Here is a 22,627-nt window from a genome sequence, read left to right on the forward strand (position 1 = left end):
CCCTCTCCTTTCTCTCTCTATCCCTTCTCTCCATCTTCTCTGTTCCCTCTCCTTTCTCTCTCTATCCCTTCTCTCCATCTTCTCTGTTCCCTCTCCTTTCTCTCTCTATCCCTTCTCTCCATCTTCTGTTCCCTCTCCTTTCTCTCTCTATCCCTTCTCTCCATCTTCTCTGTTCCCTCTCCTTTCTCTCTCTATCCCTTCTCTCCATCTTCTCTGTTCCCTCTCCTTTCTCTCTCTATCCCTTCTCTCCATCTTCTCTGTTCCCTCTCCTTTCTCTCTCTATCCCTTCTCTCCATCTTCTCTGTTCCCTCTCCTTTCTCTCTCTATCCCTTCTCTCCATCTTCTCTGTTCCCTCTCCTTTCTCTCTCTATCCCTTCTCTCCATCTTCTCTGTTCCCTCTCCTTTCTCTCTCTATCCCTTCTCTCCATCTTCTCTGTTCCCTCTCCTTTCTCTCTCTATCCCTTCTCTCCATCTTCTCTGTTCCCTCTCCTTTCTCTCTCTATCCCTTCTCTCCATCTTCTCTGTTCCCTCTCCTCTCTCTCTATCCCTTCTCTCCATCTTCTCTGTTCCCTCTCCTTTCTCTCTCTATCCCTTCTCTCCATCTTCTCTGTTCCCTCTCCTTTCTCTCTCTATCCCTTCTCTCCATCTTCTCTGTTCCCTCTCCTCTCCTATCCCTTCTCTCCATCTTCTCTGTTCCCTTCTCTCCATCTTCTCTGTTCCCTCTCCTTTCTCTCTCTATCCCTTCTCTCCATCTTCTCTGTTCCCTCTCCTTTCTCTCTCTATCCCTTCTCTCCATCTTCTCTGTTCCCTCTCCTTTCTCTCTCTATCCCTTCTCTCCATCTTCTCTGTTCCCTCTCCTTTCTCTCTCTATCCCTTCTCTCCATCTTCTCTGTTCCCTCTCCTTTCTCTCTCTATCCCTTCTCTCCATCTTCTCTGTTCCCTCTCCTTTCTCTCTCTATCCCTTCTCTCCATCTTCTCTGTTCCCTCTCCTTTCTCTCTCTATCCCTTCTCTCCATCTTCTCTGTTCCCTCCTTTCTCTCTTTCCCTTCTCTCCATCTTCTCTGTTCCCTCTCCTTTCTCTCTCTATCCCTTCTCTCCATCTTCTCTGTTCCCTCTCCTTTCTCTCTCTATCCCTTCTCTCCATCTTCTCTGTTCCCTCTCCTTTCTCTCTCTATCCCTTCTCTCCATCTTCTCTGTTCCCTCTCCTTTCTCTCTCTATCCCTTCTCTCCATCTTCTCTGTTCCCTCTCCTTTCTCTCTCTATCCCTTCTCTCCATCTTCTCTGTTCCCTCTCCTTTCTCTCTCTATCCCTTCTCTCCATCTTCTCTGTTCCCTCTCCTTTCTCTCTCTATCCCTTCTCTCCCTCCAGCAGCGACCAGGAGAACAGCTGACTATATCTGGAGCTTGTGGCCCTGGTTCAGACTCAGCCTCCTCCCCTGGCCCTTAGCCCTGGCCCCTAGCCCTGGCTCCAGTCCCAGCTCTGGTCCTGCCCCAGCTGAGCTCTGGATCTAGCGCTGGCTCTCTCTGGCCCCCACTTTTAGCCCTGGCCTTCAACCACACTCTAGCTTCCACAGACACATGCACCCTGCACGTACACATGCGCATATACATGCACACTCGTATGAACAGACACACCACCTCACCACAGCCTTTGCTCTGTCCAAGCCCTGGCTCTTTCTCTCTGGCTGGCTGCTATCTCTATCCCTGGCCCTGCCTCAGCTACAGCCTCCCTTTGTCTGGCTCCCAGCCCATGTTCCTGCTCCAGCCCTAGCCCTACCCTATGGAGGCCCCTACAGAGGCCTTTTTGGGGGGGTTTTCATCTCCAGTTAGTTCTGGTCCTAGCTCCATATTTGTGTACTATGTAGTTCTGAAACAACAAACCCTCTCTGGGCTGTTTAGTCTAAACCTCTGACTGAGCTCATATGGGATGGTTTGATTTGGCGTTGCTGATGGATAGTTAGTTTCATCCAAACCCACTCCCCACTGGGCACAAACTTGTTGAATCAATATTGTTTCAACATATTATGACATGGAATCTACGTGGGAAATACATTGGATTTGAAAAGAGTCATCGTGAACTGTTGTTTTGAAGGTGAAACTGTATCTGCAGGTTTATGTCATCATGGTAAACAATGTTAAATGCAGACAAACCTTTTTTATATAAAATATGTTGAATTTGTCATTTGAAACAAAGTCAGATCTTCAATGTTTATTTCCACTATCAGAAAAAAAACTATAGGCTGGGCAGCACCTCCTACTGGAGAGTTCGATCTACAGCTACCCATTTGGTCTCCCATCCAGGGTTTTAACCAAGCCCAGCCCTGCTTAGCTTTGATATAACCGAGCAAATGAAATGTAACCATGCTTAAGTCATATCATTCATGATACTATTTAGTTGAGCTGGGACAATAAACCTAACATGACTGATCTCACATTGCCTTCCTCTTACCAAAGCATTTTGCATATGTAGGTCATTTTTGCTGATTTTGCTACACTTTGTTCTAAAACCAATTATTTGGTCAACAGTAATGGCTAATGCATTGTGGATTCCTTCTATAAAAGTATCTCCCTGTCTGTTTCGCTGTTGGCTGCTGTTTGAGTGAGCCACTCTCACTCCCTCTCCCCACTGTTCACACGTAGGAGGGAGAGATGCATTCTGAGAAGCACAAGCATGACCGTTGCTCAAAAAAATAAGGTTTTCAAAGCGTCACAGCTTTCTGTAAGTATATACTTGATTTCAAACCTCTTTAATATTGAGTTCATGGCCCACTTTAAAACCGGAGTAGGGTATAGTATAGTTTTGATGTGCCCGCAGAGCGTAGCGCGAACAAGTCTACATCAAGTAGCCTAGGCCTAGTGCTGGAAACTTTTTGTAGGACTTTATCCTACATTTACTGTTCAATTAGGCAAATAACCTACATTGCTATAGAGCAACAATATCACATTTAGAGGTAGCAATCTCTCTTACTGTTTAGGTCAATATGCACAAAGATGTCGGCAAATTCTCTAAAGAACCAAATAGAAATCTGATCATTCTGGATCCCATTTTGACAGGTTGCACATCAAATTATAAATTCTGCATTCCCTGGATATGTTAGATGAAATAGGCTACCGTCTCAGTTGTCTAATTTGGCAATTATTTGGCACGTCACGTGCGCGAGCGTTGCAAAATACATTTAGAAATCTATATTATTAAATTATTGCACCCACACTGCTTCCGTGCGCCAATGACTGTCTGCGTTGCCAAGGGCTAAAATAGAATTCAGTTCTATTTCTGATGCAGATTGTCCTACCTCTCCCATCTCCTCATTGGTTTATAGATGCTGGTACCCACGTGCCATCTCCTCATTGGTTATACCCACGTGGGTAACTGACGACGAACGAGGTCAGTGGTGGTAATGCACCTAATTTATGGAAGTTGCCAATCGCAATATAAAGTCAAGAGAAGAAAAGGCCTGGAAGGATGAGAGATGATGACTAGAAATGATTCGGTTGACTGTTTTATGTGTGGATGAATTGGAGGAGTATAGGACCTTGTGCATTTCAGGTAAAATAATAACTCAATGTTTATATCCCAGGACAATTTAGTTAACAAGTGCTAGCTAGCTAAATTGCCATAAATGTTTATTGCTTTTCAACCTGTCCCCAAATTAATATAATTGTTTCAGAGTTTGTTTTGATGTTTGAATCTGTGTGTCGTGATCGTGTTTGGTGTGGGGGGACACAATACATTTATGCATGATGGCGCACGTGCGCAGCCGGTTTGGGTTCCGTGCAACTGTCCATTAAACATTTTTCTATCATTATATTTCTTTTTATTGAGAAAAATGGTTACATTTATCACAATATGACTTTTTGGCCATATCGCTTAGCTCTAGCACCTCCCCCAAAATGTATTCATGGAGACATGAATACAACATATTCATTATAGGAATTAGCCAGGTAAATTTGGTCAACTCTTGAGTTCGACTCGGGATAACCAGTACCACAAAAGTGGCTCACCTTTTTAGCCAGGTACAATTCTACGCTACATCACTGGGGCCGAACTCTCTGCCATCCAGGATGTCTATACCAGGCGGTGTCAGAGGAAGGCCCTTTATGCGCTAACTCTATTTGACTCTGCATACACACTGGAATCTACTCACACATACTTACACTCACTCTCACACAACACGTACACCCACATAACATGTAGACATGGGCACATTCGCCACACACACACACACTTACACACTGTATCACATACGCTGCTGCTACTGTCTTATCTATTCTGTTGCATAGTCACTTTACCCCTAACTATACTGTATGTACATTATCTACCTCAATTTCCTCTTACCCCTGCACATCGACTCAGTACCGGTACCCCATGTGTGTGTGTCATAGCTTGACTATATATATATATAGTCAAGCTATCATTGCTCATTGTGTATTTATTCCTTGTATTCCAGGTGACAATTTAAAATTTGATTTGATTTCGTCCTTCACAACTAAGGCCAACTCGGGGCTAACTAGATTTATTCAGAATGAAGTGTCTGAGCCACGAGTTGAGGACCAATGAGATCAGATGCCCTTCCTCTCGCAAATGCTGTCGTCATCCCCTTCATTTGAGGAAGAGGAATGATTTTATTAATCAAATGTTTTTTTTTTGGTGTGTGAAAAAAATAATGTTAATACCTATCACATTACACATTTTTCTGATGTTGAAATTTACGAGAGGCAAACTGACAGCTGCAAACATCCATTCAAGTCAAGACTTGCAGCCATTGCTTGCGTACCCATGATTTTAACAGTCAAATTGCCAGGTTTAGAAGTTTAAAAACCCTTCTATGGGTTATTTGTCTATGGCCACAACGCAACAAGAGGTTCCACATATAGAAGGATCGATAGAATGCGAAAAAGGTGGTTGTGCATTGATAAGCAAACCAAAGACGGCATTGATAATGAGTAATAAAATAAAGATGGAAATTCTAAAAGCCTATTTCACATCATAGCTTGGTGAATTTACAAGAACTTTTCTTTCATTTTGATTTTGGCATAAATTAAAATGTGGCGCTAACTCGCCACGGATTGATGTTTCGGGAATTGTCTCTGAGTTCAGCTTTCAACTAGCCATGTGAGACATGCATGCTCAGTTACAAGCCTGCTAGAGTTAGCGACAGGCGGACGACGTGCAATATCCACCGTCAATAGTACAGATTAAGCCTGGCCTGGAATGTGAAGCTAACTGAAGCAGGCTAGCTTTATAAAAGCCTGAGTAGATCTAGCTTGCTTCGTAGTATACCACTTAGGATGTGTACTTGTACATCACGCTAGCCTACATAAACAGGAAATAGGCTCCTGCCTTATGGGCCGTTCTGGCTGGTACAAGACTTGTTTTCAGAGAAGCAGGGTTGAAACCAGATTTTGTTGCTTTCTGTAATTGTCACTCGGCTGTATGGTAAATCATGCTTTATGGGCTCAGCTCTGCCTGTCTCTTCACCATAACCAATATAGACAGCAGTCCCCCAAACCCCCGCCCGACCCTACACACAGCCTGGGCACACACTAACACAGAGAGAGAATAAAACATGTGACATATGATTGATGGGGGGGGGGTCAGAATCAGACACACGCACACACGCTCTCTGAAAAATAAAACGTGACATATGATTGGCGTTGGGGGAGGTGGGGAAACACAATGGGCAGGAGAAGTGGGCCTTCTCGCATCCCGAGGCAAGCTCAGACCAGTTTGATGGTTGCCCAGGGGGGAGTGCCTTTTGTCCCCCATCCCTGTCTGTCAGACTGGAGGAGCTGGAGGATGCTGTGATGAGGCCGAGCCAGGCCTCTGGTGCGTCACATAACAGTGGGAGACGTGAACCACGTCAGACACCTGTCAGTGTTTCTCTGTGTGTTTGACAGACGACTGTAAGTCTAGTCTAGGGCAGGGGGAGAGACACATAGCTGTAGCATGCTGTGGGGCACTCGCACACATGCAATCACATGCACTGTGACACTCGCACACGACTACTACTACCCTTTGTGTAAAATAGGCCGAGACAACCCATCGAGAATCAGCAGTGACGTGGCAGAGGATGGTTCCAGTACAGCAACGTTGATAATCAGGCCAACCACTGCTTGGTTCTCAATACAATCTTTACTGTCGTGGTCGTTTTTGGAGAACTTTCAAAGTTTCCTTTTGGAGCCCCACTTTTCTTTGAGCTGTTTAAACCAGGCGCTGACAGCGCTGTTGATGAAAGTGAATCAAACCTGTTGGGGACTTCAAAGTCTTCTCTGCTTTGCCATTTATTAACTAGAACAGAACAACCTCACATACCATATATGGATTCTTCAAAATGCCTGCCTCTGGGGGAAACAGAAGGATGATGAAGAAGAAAACAGCCAAACAGCAAGGGGGGAGGGGGTTATACCTAAAAGCGTCGTAACTGAAACTGACTGCTTTTCAAGAGCGTTTCCAATCAAAACAAATCTGTGATGCATGCAGAGTGTTTGATCAGATACATTTGTGGAGAAGAAATTGTTTTGGCTGAAGATTGATGTGAAGAAGATGCCGTGTGTGTGTGTGTGTGTGTGTGTGTGTGTGTGTGTGTGTGTGTGTGTGTGTGTGTGTGTGTGTGTGTGTGTGTGTGTGTGTGTGTGTGTGTGTGTGTGTGTGTGTGTGTGTGTGTGTGTGTGTGCGTGCGTGCGTGCGTGCGTGCGTGTGCACGCTAGTGTGTTTCTGCACTGTATTGGCCTGTAGCAGTAATTAGCTATCTAACCAATATGATGAACTCAGCTCAAGTCAGCTGTTTGGTTCTGCTCCCATAACCACATTAGTCCAGAGACTCCTCTCACCTGTCCCCTCTTCCCACTCTGGCTGTCTGTCCAGAACAGCACGGTATTTAGACAAAATATCGTTGACCTAATTCAAGGATGGATGCCGTCTTGATCAGCAGAGGGGTCTCTGAACCCCCATTAGCATTGCGACGGTCATTGGTTGTACCCCCCCATTCACCACCCAACCCCCGCCCTGCTTAACCAGTGTACCATCTCAAATTGAGCTAATCACGATCTCCGACCACAGGCACGTAACAAAAGATGAAACATTTCATTAACATGATTAGTCAGAGTTAGCATTTCTACAGATGATGTTGTAATAGGCCTGATTCAAGCAGTTAATAACAGCCTTGAATACTGTGTTGTCTACTAATGGAATAGAATTCCCATTTGAATAGAATAGATACCACTTAGGTGTGTGGATCATTGGTATTTAGTTTACTTTGGATCCCTATTAGCTACTGCACATGCATCAGCTACTCTTCCTGGGTTCTACATAAAACATGAAAGTACAGTACAGTAAAAGACAAGGACGTTTAAAATAATTTTTGTACGATTCTTTACGTATAAAATATGAGCTGTATATTGGAAAGAAATCAAGAGACAACAAAAATACTGTTTACACCTTATTCATACAGTATAGACACCTGAGTTTCCTAACCCATTCACAACTCTTGAGGCTCCTAGGGTTTTCACTGAGCTAGGTAAATTTACCATTTAGTTTTAATGCACCGTATTGCTGTAACAAAATTCAAAATACATTTCATCTTGATGTTCTGGTGCTGGTAGGGCAATTTTAAAGTATTGATTGGGGACCTGTGTGTGCGTGAGTGATGCATTTGGGAAGTATTCAGATCCCTTGACTTTTCCCACATTTTTGTTACGTTATAGCCCTATTCTAAAATTGATTAAATAGTTTTTCCCCCCCCATCAATCGACGCACAATATGAAAAAGCAAAAACAGGTTTTTAGAATTTTTGCAAATTTATACAAATAAAAAACGGAAATATCACATTTACGTAAGTATTCAGACCCTTTACTCATTTACTTCTTATTGGGTATGATGATACAAGCTTGGTACACCTGTATTTGGGGAATTTTTCCCATTCCTCTCTGCAGATCCTCTCAGGTTGGATGGGGAACGTCGCTGCTCAGCTATTTTCAGGTCTCTCCAGAGATGTTCAATAGGGTTCAAGTTAGAGGTCGACCGACTATGATTTTTCAACACCAATACCGATTATTGGAGGACCAAAAAAGCCGATACCAATTAATCGGACGATTTTTATTTATTTATTTGTTATAATGACAATTACAACAATACTGAATGAACACTTATTTTAACTTAATATAATACATCAATAAAATCAGTTTAGCCTCAAGTAAATAATGAAACATGTTCAATTTGGTTTAAATAATGCAAAAACAATGTGTTGGAGAAGGTAAAAGTGCAATATGTGCCATGTTAAAAAGCTAATGTTTAAGTTCCTTGCTCAGAACATGAGAACATATGAAAGCTGGTGGTTCCTTTTAACATGAGTCTATAATATTCCCAGGTAAGAAGTTTTAGGTTGTAGTTATTATAGGACTATTTTCCTCTATACCATTTGTATTTAATTAACCTTTGACTATTGGATGTTCTTATAGTCACTTTAGTATTGCCAGTGTAACAGTATAGCTTCCGTCACTCTCCTCGCTCCTCCCTGGGCTCGAACCAGCAACACAATGACAACAGCCACCATCGAAGCAGCGTTACCCATGCAGAGCAAGGGGAACAACTACTAGAATGCTCAGAAGGAGTGACATTTGAAACGCTATTAGCGCGCTAACTAGCTAGCAATTTCACTTCGGTTACACCAGCCTCATCTCGGGAGGTGATAGGCTTGAAGTCATAAACAGCGCAATGCTTGACGCACAATGAAGAGCTGCTTGCAAAACGCACGAAAGTGCTGTTTGAATTCATGTTTACGCGCCTGCTTCTGCCTACCACCATCAGTCAGATACTTAGATACTTGTATGCTTGTATGCTCAGTCAGATGATATGCAACGCAGGACACGCTAGATAATATCTAGTAATATCATCAACCATGTGTAGTTAACTAGTGATTATGATTGATTGTTTTTTATAAGATAAGTTTAATGCTAGCTAGCAACTTACCTTGGCTTACTGCAATTTGCGTAACAGGCCTTGTGGAGTGCAATGAGAGAGAGGCAGTTATTATATACGTTATTGCGTTGGACTAGTTAACTGTAAGGTTGCAAGATTGAATCCCCCGAGCTGACACCATAATTTGCAAATAAATTAATTTAAAGTCCTACAATGTGATTTTCTGGATTCTTTTTCTAATTTTGTCTGTCATAGTTGAAGTGTACCTATGATGAAAATTAAGTGGGAGAACTTGCACAATTGGTGGCTGACTAAAATACTTTTTTGCCCCACTGTATAATACATCAATAAAATAAATTTAGTGTTGGAGAAAGTACAAGTGTAATATTTCAATATTCCCAGGAACCATTCCAATCATAGACTTAATTTTATCTAACACACAGAAATATGAGCCTTATGTCATCCCTAAGTCTAAATATTCCTGTTACATTGAAGGTTGTGCAATGTTATGTCATAAGTATGTACAATTCAGGCAAATTAATTATGGTATTTGTTAGGAAGAAATGGTCTTCACACAGTTCGCAACGAGCCAGGCGGCCCAAACTGCTGCACATACCCTGCTCTGCTTGCACAGAACACAAGAGAAGTGACACAATTTCCATAGTTAAAAGAAATTCATAGCAGGCAATATAACTAAATATGCAGGTTTAAAAATATATACTTGTGTATTGATTTTAAAGAAAGGCATTGATATTTATGGTTAGGTACACATTGGTGCAACGACAGTGCTAATCCAGGTCCTAATCCAGGCACTTGTCATCTCCCGTCTGGATTACTGCAACTCGCTGTTGGCTGGGCTCCCTGCCTGTGCCATTAAACCCCTTCAACTCATCCAGAATGCCGCAGCCCGTCTGGTGTTCAACCTTCCCAAGTTCTCTCACGTCACCCCGCTCCTCCGTTCTCTCCACTGGCTTCCAGTTGAAGCTCGCATCCGCTACAAGACCATGGTGCTTGCCTACGGAGCTGTGAGGGGAACGGCACCTCAGTACCTCCAGGCTCTGATCAGGCCCTACACCCAAACAAGGGCACTGCGTTCATCCACCTCTGGCCTGCTCGCCTCCCTACCACTGAGGAAGTACAGCTCCCGCTCAGCCCAGTCAAAACTGTTCGCTGCTCTGGCCCCCCAATGGTGGAACAAACTCCCTCACGACGCCAGGACAGCGGAGTCAATCACCACCTTCCGGAGACACCTGAAACCCCACCTCTTTAAGGAATACCTAGGATAGGATAAGTAATCCCTCTCACCCCCCCCCTTTAAGATTTAGATGCACTATTGTATAGTGACTGTTCCACTGGATGTCATAAGGTGAATGCACCAATTTGTAAGTCGCTCTGGATAAGAGCGTCTGCTAAATGACTTAAATGTAAATGTAAATGTAAGTAGGCTGTGATTTGATGATAAATTAACAGGCACTGCATCGATTATATGCTAGTAATATCATCAACCATGTGTAGTTAACTAGTGATTATGTTAAGATTGATTGTTTTTTTTCTAAGTTTAGTGCTATCTAGCAACTTATCTTGGCTCCTTGCTGCACTTGTGTAACAGGTAGTCAGCCTGCCACACAGTCTCCTCGTGGAGTGCAATGTCATCGGCCATAATCGATGTCCAAAAATGCCGATTACCGATTGTTACGGAAACTTGAAATCGTCCCCAATTAATCGGCCATTCCGATTAATCGGTCGACCTTTGAGGTACACACACACTACCATTCAAAAGTTTTGAGTCACTTAGAAATGTCCTTGTTTTTGAAAGAAAGGCACATTTTTGTGTCCATTTTAAAATAACATCAGATTGATCAGAAATAAAGTGTAGACATTAATGTTGTAAATGACTATTGTAGCTGGAAACACGCAACTTTCTTCTGAAACTCGTCAGTCTATTCTTGTTCTGAGAAATGAAGGCTATTCCAACTCTGTGTTGACGGTGCATGTCAGAGCAGAAGCTATACCATGAAGTCCAAGGAACTGTCTGTAGATCTTTGAGATATAACTGTGATGAGTCATATATCTGGGGAAGGGTAAAACAGTGGTCTCCATAAATAAAACATGGAACTACCCAGACTTTGCCTAGAGCTGGCCGTCAGATCAAACTGAGCAACTGGGTAAGAAGGACTTTGGTCAGGGAGGTGACCATGAACTCAATGACCAATTTGACAAAATGACAAGAGTTCCATGGCTGAGATGGAAGAACCGTCCTGGAGGACAACAGTCTCGACAGCGCTTCACCAATCTGAGCTTTATGGTAGAGTGGCCAGACGGAAGCAACTCCTGAGAAAAAGGCACATGACAGCACGCCTGGAGTTTCCAAAAGGCATGTGAAAGACTCTTGAGAGCATAAGGCAAAAGATTATGTGGTCTGATGAGACACAAATGGAACTCTTTTGGACGGCATACAAAGTGCTATGTTTGGAGAAAACCAGGCACAGCTCATCACCCGTCTAACACCATCCATACCGTGAAGCATGTGTTGTGTCTGCCTACCTGGTGATGTCAGATACCACTCACTGTGTGTGGGGGTCACTTACACACAGTTACATAGGTCTGCTAGCCATGCTGAACACACACACAACAGACAGCGTTGTCATGGCACCTCGCATGTCAACAAAGAGCTGTGGGGGGATATTCCTTTCTGTCTAGTAGCGGGCAATTCTTCTCAATCACCCGTCAGTAAAGGGTAGCTGTTTACAAGTAATGAGAGCCATTTCAGGGAAATAGGATTCTGAAAGGGTTTTGATTAATATCAGCTGTCTGCGTTTTTAGCTGGAGAGACCGAAACCAAAAGTGGCTGCAGACCCATTCAGAGTGCTCGGTTCCCTATTCTAGTAACCGCTCTTAGGCAAGTTGTTGACGCGTTCAGTAGGCCCACTCTTTGCCTTCTCCATGTGTGTGTTTGTTTGAGGAAAGAAAAGTGCCCCTGCATATAATGTCGGATGCTTACAGCGTTAAGAGACGATGTTAGCTATGCATTTTATAGCCTATCCATTTAGGGAATATCCTTAACCTCAACGTCAATATTTACAGGAATTGCCTACAGGCAGGAGAATCGACCACCTCTTAAGAACAGTATTATCTCCTATCTCGCTCTCTCATCCTCTTCATCTCTCTATTCCCTCTCTCCTCCTCAGTATCTGTCGATAGCAGCACTGGGCTGGTGAGATGTTTGACTTTTTCCCTTTTCTTTGTTTTGATATTTGTGTGTGACGGCTGAGGCTTTGACACAGACTCAGCGGAGGGCTGAGAGATGCTAGATGACGTGTGTCAAGTGATATTAAACGTGAGAGCCCTCCATTCCTCCCCTCTCGTTCCTGGCTTTGTCCACTGTGGTTAGTGTGAAGAATGACACGTCTCGTCTCTGTTTGGGGGTAAAAAAAAAAAAAATGGCATGTCTAATGTATTACCCCTCCAATCGTGCTGGGCAGCATGACCCGGGCTCACTCTGTCCTACATAGACAAAGGCAGCTTCAGGAAGGACAAAGTCAAGCTCAAAAAACACCCTATCCCCAACATATTCCCTATATAGTGGTGTTGGTCGAAAGTAGTGCACTTTTATATGGAATTTGGTGCCAATTGATAGACAAGGCCCAGTGTATGTCTATGTGAAGTAGCCTAAGTGCAAAGGTAAGACGGCGTAGTGATATGTGTCTTGTACCATATGTGCAGTAACATGCTTTTGCGATTTCATATGGGAGCTGATCAGGGCCTGCGGCAGTGAGGAACTATTAGGACACGTTAGCTAATCTAATTGCTAATGAATTAGTCTGTAAGCTGTTGTGGTTCCGTTCACTCTCTGCAGCCTTTGTCCTTTCAATGAGGAATTTAATAATAATAATAATATAATAGTTTGGTGGGTGTAAATATGTGTCCTGATTCACACATGTACAATTGTGTATTATACACATGTGTGAAACAGCCATTATCAATTAGGGTTAAAGGGATAGTTCACCCAAATTACAAAATGACACATTGGTTTCCTTACCCTGTAATCAAGCTATGACCGCAATCCATGCTTTTGGGTTTAGTTTCCCTGGCACTGTTTCCACATGGTAATGTTTTAGCATTTGTGGCACAAGTCTCATTCAAGTCATTGGACTGATTTATTAGCATTTCATATCCAAATCATCTAAAACTATCTAAAAATGGATTGTATAAAGCTGAATAAAAGTCACTTAGATGTTTTGAACAAATCTAATATATATGACTTGATGGGATTTGTGCCATGAATGCTAAAATGTTATCATGTGGAAACCGTGCCAGGGAAACTACACCAAGGCATGGATTGCTGTCATACTTTGGCCATAGACTGCTTCTAGAGTAACGAAACAATGTCATTTTGTAATTTGAGTGAACTATCCCTTTAAGTGCCTTGCTCAAAGTCACATCAACAGATTTTTCACCTTGTCGGCTCAGGGATTCGAGCTAGCGACCTTTCAGTTACTGGCCCAAAGCTCTAACCGCTAGGCTACCTGCCTACGAGCTACATGCCCCTCAACGGCTACCTGCCTATGCGCTACCTGTCTATGGGCTACTACTTGAAACCAGGCCATTCACGAATGGATAGTAAATGTGGACAATATCCTAAATGACACTGTTGCAAAAAAAGATTTGAGTAGTGTAGAAGTGCGAGAGCTATGCGTATTGATCTGGGCTCTCAGGATAGTAGGCAGTACACACTGTGAATGCAAAATTCCAAACAATGAAATATTGGTGTATGGGGGTTAGCTCTTCCAAGCTGTCGTTTTCCTAGGTGTTTAATTTTTCTCTCTGTGTGATGGGACCAGGGAGGTGTGTGTTTGTTCCACAGCACCCCCACTACTTCTCTCACCCATACATTCAGGATTGCTAGTTGTTACATTGGCATGTATGGGTGTGTAGGCTTTTAGTCATCGTTATCTTGGACTGTGGGCAGCGTGTGTGTGTTCATTTGGGCTGTGTATGTGTGTGGTTAGGGTGGGGGCTGAGGTGTTTGTAAATCTGGATGTCAATAGTTGATGGTAAAACGACCCAAGTGACTCCAGGAAGGAAGGGGTTAAGTCCGAGCGGGTATGGCTGCGTTACGCTAACGGCAGCTGGCTGAAGCAGAAAGGCGAAGTGCTGCGCTCAGAGGAACACAGACGGCGAAACCTTTCTCTCCCTCCCTACAGCTGAGCGCTCCCAATGCTTCCCACCCATGTGTGTGTTTTTGTTCTGCGTGTGTGTGTGTGTGTGTGTGTGTGTGTGTGTGTGTGCGTGCAGTGCTGGAATGCAGCTTCCCCTCTGGGTGTGTGTGTGTGTCTGGTGTGTGACGTCAGCACACACACAGCAGGTCAGTTTAAGGTCACTTACAATCGTCACTCCGTTGATCTACATCCGTGGGTTGTGGGATTTTTAGTGTGTCCTGAACACCATTCGGTAACACGATATCCTCGCCAGTCCCACTCCCATAGCAACGTTTACATTTAATTTTAATTTTGTGAAAGCAAAGAGTTGCCTTCCCTTGCTAGTAGTAGCTAGCTGGCTTTAGCCTGGCTAAAAAAAAACATATTAAGCTAGCTAGCCTTTCCAGCTTCCTATGTGAAATATTCCGTTTTATAATTTAAAAAAAACTTGTATTACAACAAATCTTGCGTCTGTGTAGAGCTTATAGTACGCTTTAGGGCTAGGCATCACTGAGGGGGGGAGGAGTCACATATTCGAGAGAGGAAGAAGGAAAGAGGACGGGTGTGTTTGTGGGAGTAGGAGATATACTTTAGGAGTCAGGAGTGTCTTGGGTGACTTTCCAAGTGGAATGTATTTAAATTGTGCTTTTTTCCAGCGTGCATTTGTACCATTCTCATGACTTTATGGCCATCGTGGCTTTTTTAATGTAGGTCTAGCCTTATTTGCCCTCTGCCACTGTCTGTAATCCCCTTCCTAATGTAGAGGGTTGTCCTTACAAACACACTGCCTTAAAGAGCTGACATTGGCTTTTCAATGGATCCCTAGTACATTAATCTTCACACACACTCACACCAACCCGTTACATTCATCTTCAGCCTTACATTCATCTTCAGCCAAGAGACCGTTGAGGGACTTCTCTCGGTAATTACGCATGCTCATTCCATGCATATATAAATTCTCTCCCATTTAATGAACTCCACACATGGTTGGGGGATGTATAGACCAAAGCCTAGTTTGAGGCATGTGGTTTCATACATAGGCTAGCCAAAGCCCTGCTGTCCAGATAGTTCAGTTGAATGTCCCACGGATAGTCAAGACAGCCATCCTCTTGCCAAGCTATAGAATCACTCAACAGACCAGTAAACTGTCTGGGCCTGAAAGTCCAATTCAATCAAATTAGACTCCATTTTGTAAGGGATAGTTTGGAAATGATTCCTGACGGATCGTGTGACAACTAAGTGGCGGCTTCACCCGACGAGACCAGAGTAGACTGTCATTTCAGCAGCCGTAGGATGACACCTTCAATCATACACAGACGTGAACACACACACACACTCCATCCCGATGATTAATATGCAGATTTGCAGTAACATTTGCATGTCCAAGTAATGGAATTGAAATTCACAGAATGTTTGAATGTATATATATATATATACACTTAGCTGTGTGTCTGTGTGTTTTGTGTGTTTTTCAGCACCTGTGGAGTACAAGTCCTTTGCTCTGTTAGAGGGGTCATGGCACAAACAGGGCCGCCCTTGGTGCTCAGCTGTGTTATTCCAGCCTATCCCTAACCTAGAGCGCACACAGTTTAACACCCCTAAAGCAGCGTCCCTTGCTTAATGCATTGATCTGTGTTTATGATCTCTGTACGGGGTCTTCCTTATAGGACCACACTCTTCTCTAACACACACATGGGAATACACATAAGCACCTCTTATGCCCCCCCTCCCACACATGTGAGGTGTACACACTGAAACCTCTGATTCTTTATTTTCTTCTTATATGAACGTATAAACTAAGCCATTTGAGGTCATTTCAGATGGATGACATAACTCACTTTTCGAAGGGTTCCTAGTTCCACCCAGAACTCTAAGTGTCCATCCCAAATGGCACCCTGTTCCCTATATAGTGCACTACCTTTGACCAGGACCCATACGGATATGCATCCCAACTCTGGTTCTACTATAAATCTTCTTTCAGGCCGATGAAATTCCAGACTAGCACCATGCTCTGTAGGTACCATAGGATCCCTCTGGCTACCATAGGATCCCCTTCTGTTGCGTTCTTCTGCTAAGCTCAAATTGGGGTAATTTGATTAGACCTCAAAGCTAAAGTGGCGAATGAGCCTTACTTCTCTTCTCTCTATCCTCTTCTCTATAACCCCCCACCACACACACACACACACACACACACACACACACACACACACACACACACACACACACACACACACACACAGGACTGTGTCATATTATATCTAAGTGACAGTTACTCATAAACCAATTCAGCAAATACATTTCATGAACCACCCACCGCTGTGGCTGAATTGTCTGCATTGACTTGGAAATATATGTATGATGCTCAGACTAATTTACCCCAGTGGTTGCAAACTGAGAGCTTTTGTGCTTAGGCAAGCAGCTTCTCAGCCTCAACTAGGTCTTTTAATGTGGGAATGCTCAAATCCTATATAAAGCCTACATTCTTCCTCCTGTGGGTCGGAGTGGGTTAATTCTGGAGGGGCTTTGGCCTCTCCTTCTCCCTGAAATAAGATCAGGGTTTTGGTATTTTGGGGGCCCCATGTCGTTGAATGAGAGGAGGGAGGGCTTGTAGCTGGTCGAGAGAGCTTGCTGGCTTATCACCACTCATACGGTTTCAAAATCTGGAGAGAGAGAGAGAGTATCTAGGCTAGTGCTTTGATGTGGGGCCCCAAGTGTATGGGTGGTCCGGAGGCCCTGTGGGTTTACACATACACTCACTCTCTACTGCTTGCATACACTCCTCCCGCTTTCACTCTTCACTCACTCGCTCTCTCTCTCACACACACACACACACACACACACACACACACACACACACACACACACACACACACACACACACACACACACACACACACACACACACACACACACACACACACACACACACACACTCAGGGTGTGCTTGAAGCCAAGTGTGATTTCACCAGACCGGTCATGAGGGGTTTCTAGGGCAACCTCACAGAGGCCTTGTTCTAAAAATGTCCGCCACGGTTCCTTTGAAAGTCCGCCCTGGCCTTTCCAACACACAGCAACAGCCCTAAGCTGCACTCTGCAGCTGCAGGTGATGGGAACACACAGTCTAATAGCTAGCACATGAGATACTGAAGGCCTCATACCAACCAGCAGTCGGGGGAAGAAGAGGGAGAGAAAGGTGTGTGTGTTTTTTGTGCGTTTTCAGGTTTTGTGTGTGTGTGTGTAAGAGAGGGACTGAGCACCCAATAAAGAGCCATGGCAGCAGTCTTAAAATGTGATCGGCTTTGGTGTTTATTGTGTTATGGAATCTATCTGGACTCTGCTTTTATGAGTTTGCCATAGGTTTTATCAAACTTTTGTTTGACGTTTCCATTTGATTCCATTTATCACTATTCGTCATTGTATGGTGTATGTTTCTGTTCTGCTAAAACAATAAGTGATAGGTAGGTGTTAGGTTTTCTACAGGCGTGTATCAGAGCTGTCCAAGTTCTCTTTATGAACTGCACATGTTTCTGATGTCCTTGTTATTCCGCTCTTTGGACTGGGACTTGCTTGTGAAAGGTTGGAGAGCACACGCTGAACCGGTTTCTGAGACGCGCGCACGCACACACACACTGTTTTTAAGAGTAGCATTATTGCTCTGAGACGCGGCGTAGGCCCAAATCCTTCTATCCGAAGGCCGTGGGGATCAAACAAACAGCATGGAGTCTCACTGGTTCAAATCAAATCCAATTTTATTTGTCACATACACATGGTTAGCAGATGTTAATGTGAGTGTAGCGAAATGCTTGTGCTTCTAGTTCCGACAATGCAGTAATAACCAACGAGTAATCTAACCTAACAATTTCACAACACTACCTTATACACACAAGTGTAAAAGAATGAAGAATATGTACATAAAGATATATGAATGAGTGATGGTACAGAATGGCATAGGCAAGATGCAGTAGATGGTATCGAGTACAGTATATACATATGAAATGTGTAATGTAGGGTATGTAAACATTATATGAAGTGTCATTGTTTAAAGTGGCTAGTGATACATTTATCATACATTTTTACATTATTAAAGTGGCTGGAGTTGAGTCAGTATGTTAGCAACAGCCACTCAATGTTAGTGGTGGCTGTTTAACAGTCCGATGGCCTTGAGATAGAAGCTGTTTTTCAGTCTCTCGGTCCCTGCTTTGATGCACCTGTACTGACCTCGCCTTCTGGATGATAGCGGGGTGAACAGGCAGTGGCTCGGGTGGTTGATGTCCTTGATGATCTTTATGGCCTTCCTGTGACATCGGGTGGTGTAGGTGTCCTGGGGGCAGGTAGTTTGCCCACGGTGATGCGTTGTGCAGACCTCACTACCCTCTGCAGAGCCTTACGGTTGTGGGCGGAGCAGTTGCCGTACCAGGCGGTGATACAGCCCGACAGGATGCTCTCGACTGTAAAAGTTTGTTTTTGGTGACAAGCCACATTTCTTCAGCCTCCTGAGGTTGAAGAGGCGCTGCTGCGCCTTCTTCACCACGCTGTCTGTGTGGGTGGACCAATTCAGTTTGTCTGTGATGTGTACGCCGAGGAACATAAAACTTACTACCCTCTCCACTACTATCCCATCGATGTGGATAGGGGGGTGCTCCCTCTTGCTGTTTCCTGAAGTCCACGATCATCTCCTTTGTTTTGTTGACATTGAGTGTGAGGTTATTTTCACACCACACTCCGAGGGCCCTCACCTCCTCCCTGTAGGCAGTCTCGTCATTGTTGGTAATCAAGCCTACCACTGTAGTGGCGTCTGCAAACTTGATGATTGAGTTGGAGGCGTGCATGGCCATGCAGTCATGAGTGAACAGAGAGTACAGGAGAGGGCTCAGAACACACCCTTGTGGGGCCCCAGTGTTGAGGATCAGCAGGGTTGTTAGATGTCTACCTCTACCTGCTCCCCCATTTTTGCCGTTCATTCTTCATAAAGGGTTTATTTTAGCATGGGGGTAGGCTTCGGGTTGCGACCACTTTCATTGCGGTCTTATCTTGTATGGGATGCCGTATTCAAGCCTCCCTCTGGTAAATGCACAGCCCCATGTTGAGTAGCGGCAGCAGCTTTGATATCCCTGTTATTACACTGCTGATATCACAGCAAGCCACATCCCTTTTGATAAGCGTATTTATGCATGTATGTCTCCACTTGGCCCCAATATGTTTTTATCTCATTCGCGCTCTCTATGAAGCACATAAATTAAATCATACCACTCTTGTCCCCCTGGCCCCTCCCCAATATTAATAAATGCATGATCTCACGCTGGCCGCGTCTCTTTCATATGCTCATCAGTGTGTGTTTTAATACCAGCGCTAGCAGCCCTGCCCTCCACATGCATATTCATAGTGGAATAATGACCCCCCTCCCTCCTCCGCCTCTGGAAACGCAGCGCTCAGGAGGAGATCAAACACTATTCAAATGAGCGGGCTCCATTATTGATACACACACATACTTTGCATCTCTCACTCTCTATCTGTGCTGCTATCGTTGTTGACCCAACCTTCCACAGGACGTCTATCTGTACTCAATGTGGCCATGCTTTTATGTTCGGAGAATATGGAATATCTTTGCACCCCTTTATGATGATGATCCTTACCCATGACATGCCTTTTATTGAGAGGACATGGCTTTGTCATTTTTAATTCAATAAAATGTCAATTGCTTGATTTAGTTAACATCTCTCTGATGTTTTTGTGTTGTTTTAGACAGGTTTGGGCTTCTGTGTCCTAAGTCCTGCATGACGTCCCAATCATAATGGGCTTGAAGTTCATAGCCCTGCATGATGTCCCAATCATCATGGGCTTGAAGTTCATAGCCCTGTCTTTTTCCCCCCTCTCTTCTTTTATATCCTCCTCTTTTAAATCCTATCGCTCACCCCCCTTTCTTTCACCTCTCCTCTTTTTTTTTTATAGTGGATGCACAATAAAGGCTTGTTGAAACGCATTGTTTTTTCTTCTTCTCTCTTCCTCCTTCCCAGGGTTCCATCTGAGTGGTACGGTAACAGACACGGCCACGTCCTCTCAGCCTGAGATGGTCTGCAGCGTGAGCGTCAGCTTCGACCGCTGTAAGATCACCGCGGTGACCTGTAGCTGCGGCAACAAGGACATATTCTACTGCGCCCACGTGGTAGCGCTGGCCCTGTACCGCGTACGGAAGCCCGAGCAGGTCAAACTGCACCTGCCCATCTCAGAGACGCTGTTCCAGATGAGCAGAGATCAGCTGCAGAAGTTTGTCCAGTACCTGATATCAGTGCATCATACAGAGGTGTTGCCCACCGCACAGAAACTGGCAGATGAGATCCTGTCAACCAACTCTGAGATCAACCAGGTCCACGGTGAGTGTGTAGGCCCCACTGAGGACATTGAGGTAAAGGCTGGGCAGATCTATGCTGCTCATTAGTCTGATCCTGCCTGTAAACTAAAGCTCTGTCCACCTCTAAACAACACTAAAGACCTGGCCTTTATTTACCTTAGAGATATGGTTAGGTTAAAGGGTGAAAGGTTTCTACAGCTCCACAAGTTACCTTAAATTAGATTAGAGTTATTTATTAAACAAATCAAATGTAGGATGTCTCATTGTGTGTTTGTGTGCCTGCATGTGTCGGGGCCTCGGATCCCAGGGGTCCGTGTGGATAATGAGAAATGTGTGGGTAGCTAAACCTCTCTCTCTGTCTCTGTGTGTGTAGGGGCCCCGGACCCCACTGCAGGGGCCAGTGTGGATGATGAGAACTGTTGGCACTTGGATGAGGAGCAGGTCCAGGAGCAGGTGAAACTCTTCCTGTCACAGGGAGGATACCATGGTTCTGGGAAACAACTAAACCTCCTGTTTAGCAAGGTAACACACCACACACACACATGCCCATCAGACACACACCTGAGCATCAGACACACACTCCCCTCCTCTAGACACTCACCGCGTCTCTGTGTAAAACTTTGCAATGACTATTATTACCAGTGGAAGAGGCTGAAACGTTGCATTATATCTCCTTTCATATAATAAACGCATTAACATCAACATTGCATTTCTCCCAGTGTATTTCCACAGCCACGTTGTTTCTGTTCAGTTCAAAGCCACTGTTAGTGGCTCTGTTAGTCTAAAGAGCCATTAGCATGGCAGTTGGCACATACATTAAACAGTACAATTGTTGAGGTTTGATGTTGCTTTTAGCCCTTGATGTATACCTGTCTCTACACCAGATGAGTGTTAGTCTGGCTGGTGTGCCAACCTCAGCAATATCATATGCTCTTCTAGTGTAGATTTAGCCTAATTTAAAATATATACTTTGTGTCCCAAATGACACCCTGTCACCTATGTTGTGCACTATTTGATAATGGCCCACCTGGAGACTGGTCAAAAGTAGTTCTTATAGTATAGGGTATGGACTTTCGGCAGAAGTAGTGCACTACATAGGGAAAAGTGTGCCGTTAGGGACACAACCTAAAGCCTAGCGCTAATGTGAAATATTTAGCCTAGCACTAAAGTGAAATATGTAGCCTAGCGCTAATGTGAAATATGTAGCCTAGCGCTAATGTGAAATATGTAGCCTAGCGCTAATGTGAAATATGTAGCCTAGCGCTAATGTGAAATATGTAGCCTAGCGCTAAAGTATGTAGCCTAGCGCTAAAGTGAAATATGTAGCCTAGCGCTAAAGTGAAATATGTAGCCTAGCGCTAAAGTGAAATATGTAGCCTAGCGCTAAAGTGAAATATGTAGCCTAGCGCTAAAGTGAAATATGTAGCCTAGCGCTAATGTGAAATATGTAGCCTAGCGCTAATGTGAAATATGTAGCCTAGCGCTAAAGTGAAATATGTAGCCTAGCGCTAAAGTGAAGTATTTAGCCTAGAACCTCCGCCCCTAGTTTTAACATCTGCCTGCATTAAGCTCTACACACACACACACACACACACACACACACACACACACACACACACACACACACACACACACACACACACACACACACACTGATGCTTTCCTCCCTGTCCCATAGGTGAGAGAGATGCTGCGTATGCGTGACTCCAACGGAGCACGGATGTTAACACTGATCACAGAACAGTTTATGGCCGACCCCCGCCTGGCACTGTGGAGACAGCAGGGCACCACCATGAACGACAAGTACAGACAGCTCTGGGACGAACTAGGTGAGCATATATATATATAAACACACACACACACACACACACACACACACACACACACACACACACACACACACACACACACACACACACACACACACACACACACACACACACACACACACACACACACACACACACACACACACACACACACACACACACACACACACACACACACACACACACACACACACACACACACACACTAATGAACTGCAGGATAGATTAACATTTGCAAACAAAAATGCATGCTCACACACATGCAGTAGGCTTCTTTATGTACTGTACATATTTACTGATACAGACAACACAAATGGCAACCTTACTTACTGTTG

At 44.2% G+C, this 22,627-nt stretch overlaps 1 protein-coding gene across 1 annotated transcript in view; it reads left to right on the top strand.

The window, feature by feature from the left end:
- LOC124034118 (zinc finger SWIM domain-containing protein 6-like) overlaps window positions 1–22,627 on the top strand; it is a 52,170-nt gene that overhangs the window by 14,931 nt on the left and 14,612 nt on the right. The window contains exons 2-4 of the mRNA XM_046346868.1: window positions 20,129–20,485; window positions 20,837–20,985; window positions 22,142–22,292. Coding sequence (XP_046202824.1) covers window positions 20,129–20,485; window positions 20,837–20,985; window positions 22,142–22,292 — 657 coding nt within the window. The remainder of the gene's footprint in view (window positions 1–20,128; window positions 20,486–20,836; window positions 20,986–22,141; window positions 22,293–22,627) is intronic.

The sequence above is a fragment of the Oncorhynchus gorbuscha genome, linkage group LG04 (genome assembly GCF_021184085.1).
Source record: "Oncorhynchus gorbuscha isolate QuinsamMale2020 ecotype Even-year linkage group LG04, OgorEven_v1.0, whole genome shotgun sequence".
NCBI classification, from domain to species: Eukaryota; Metazoa; Chordata; class Actinopteri; order Salmoniformes; family Salmonidae; genus Oncorhynchus; species Oncorhynchus gorbuscha.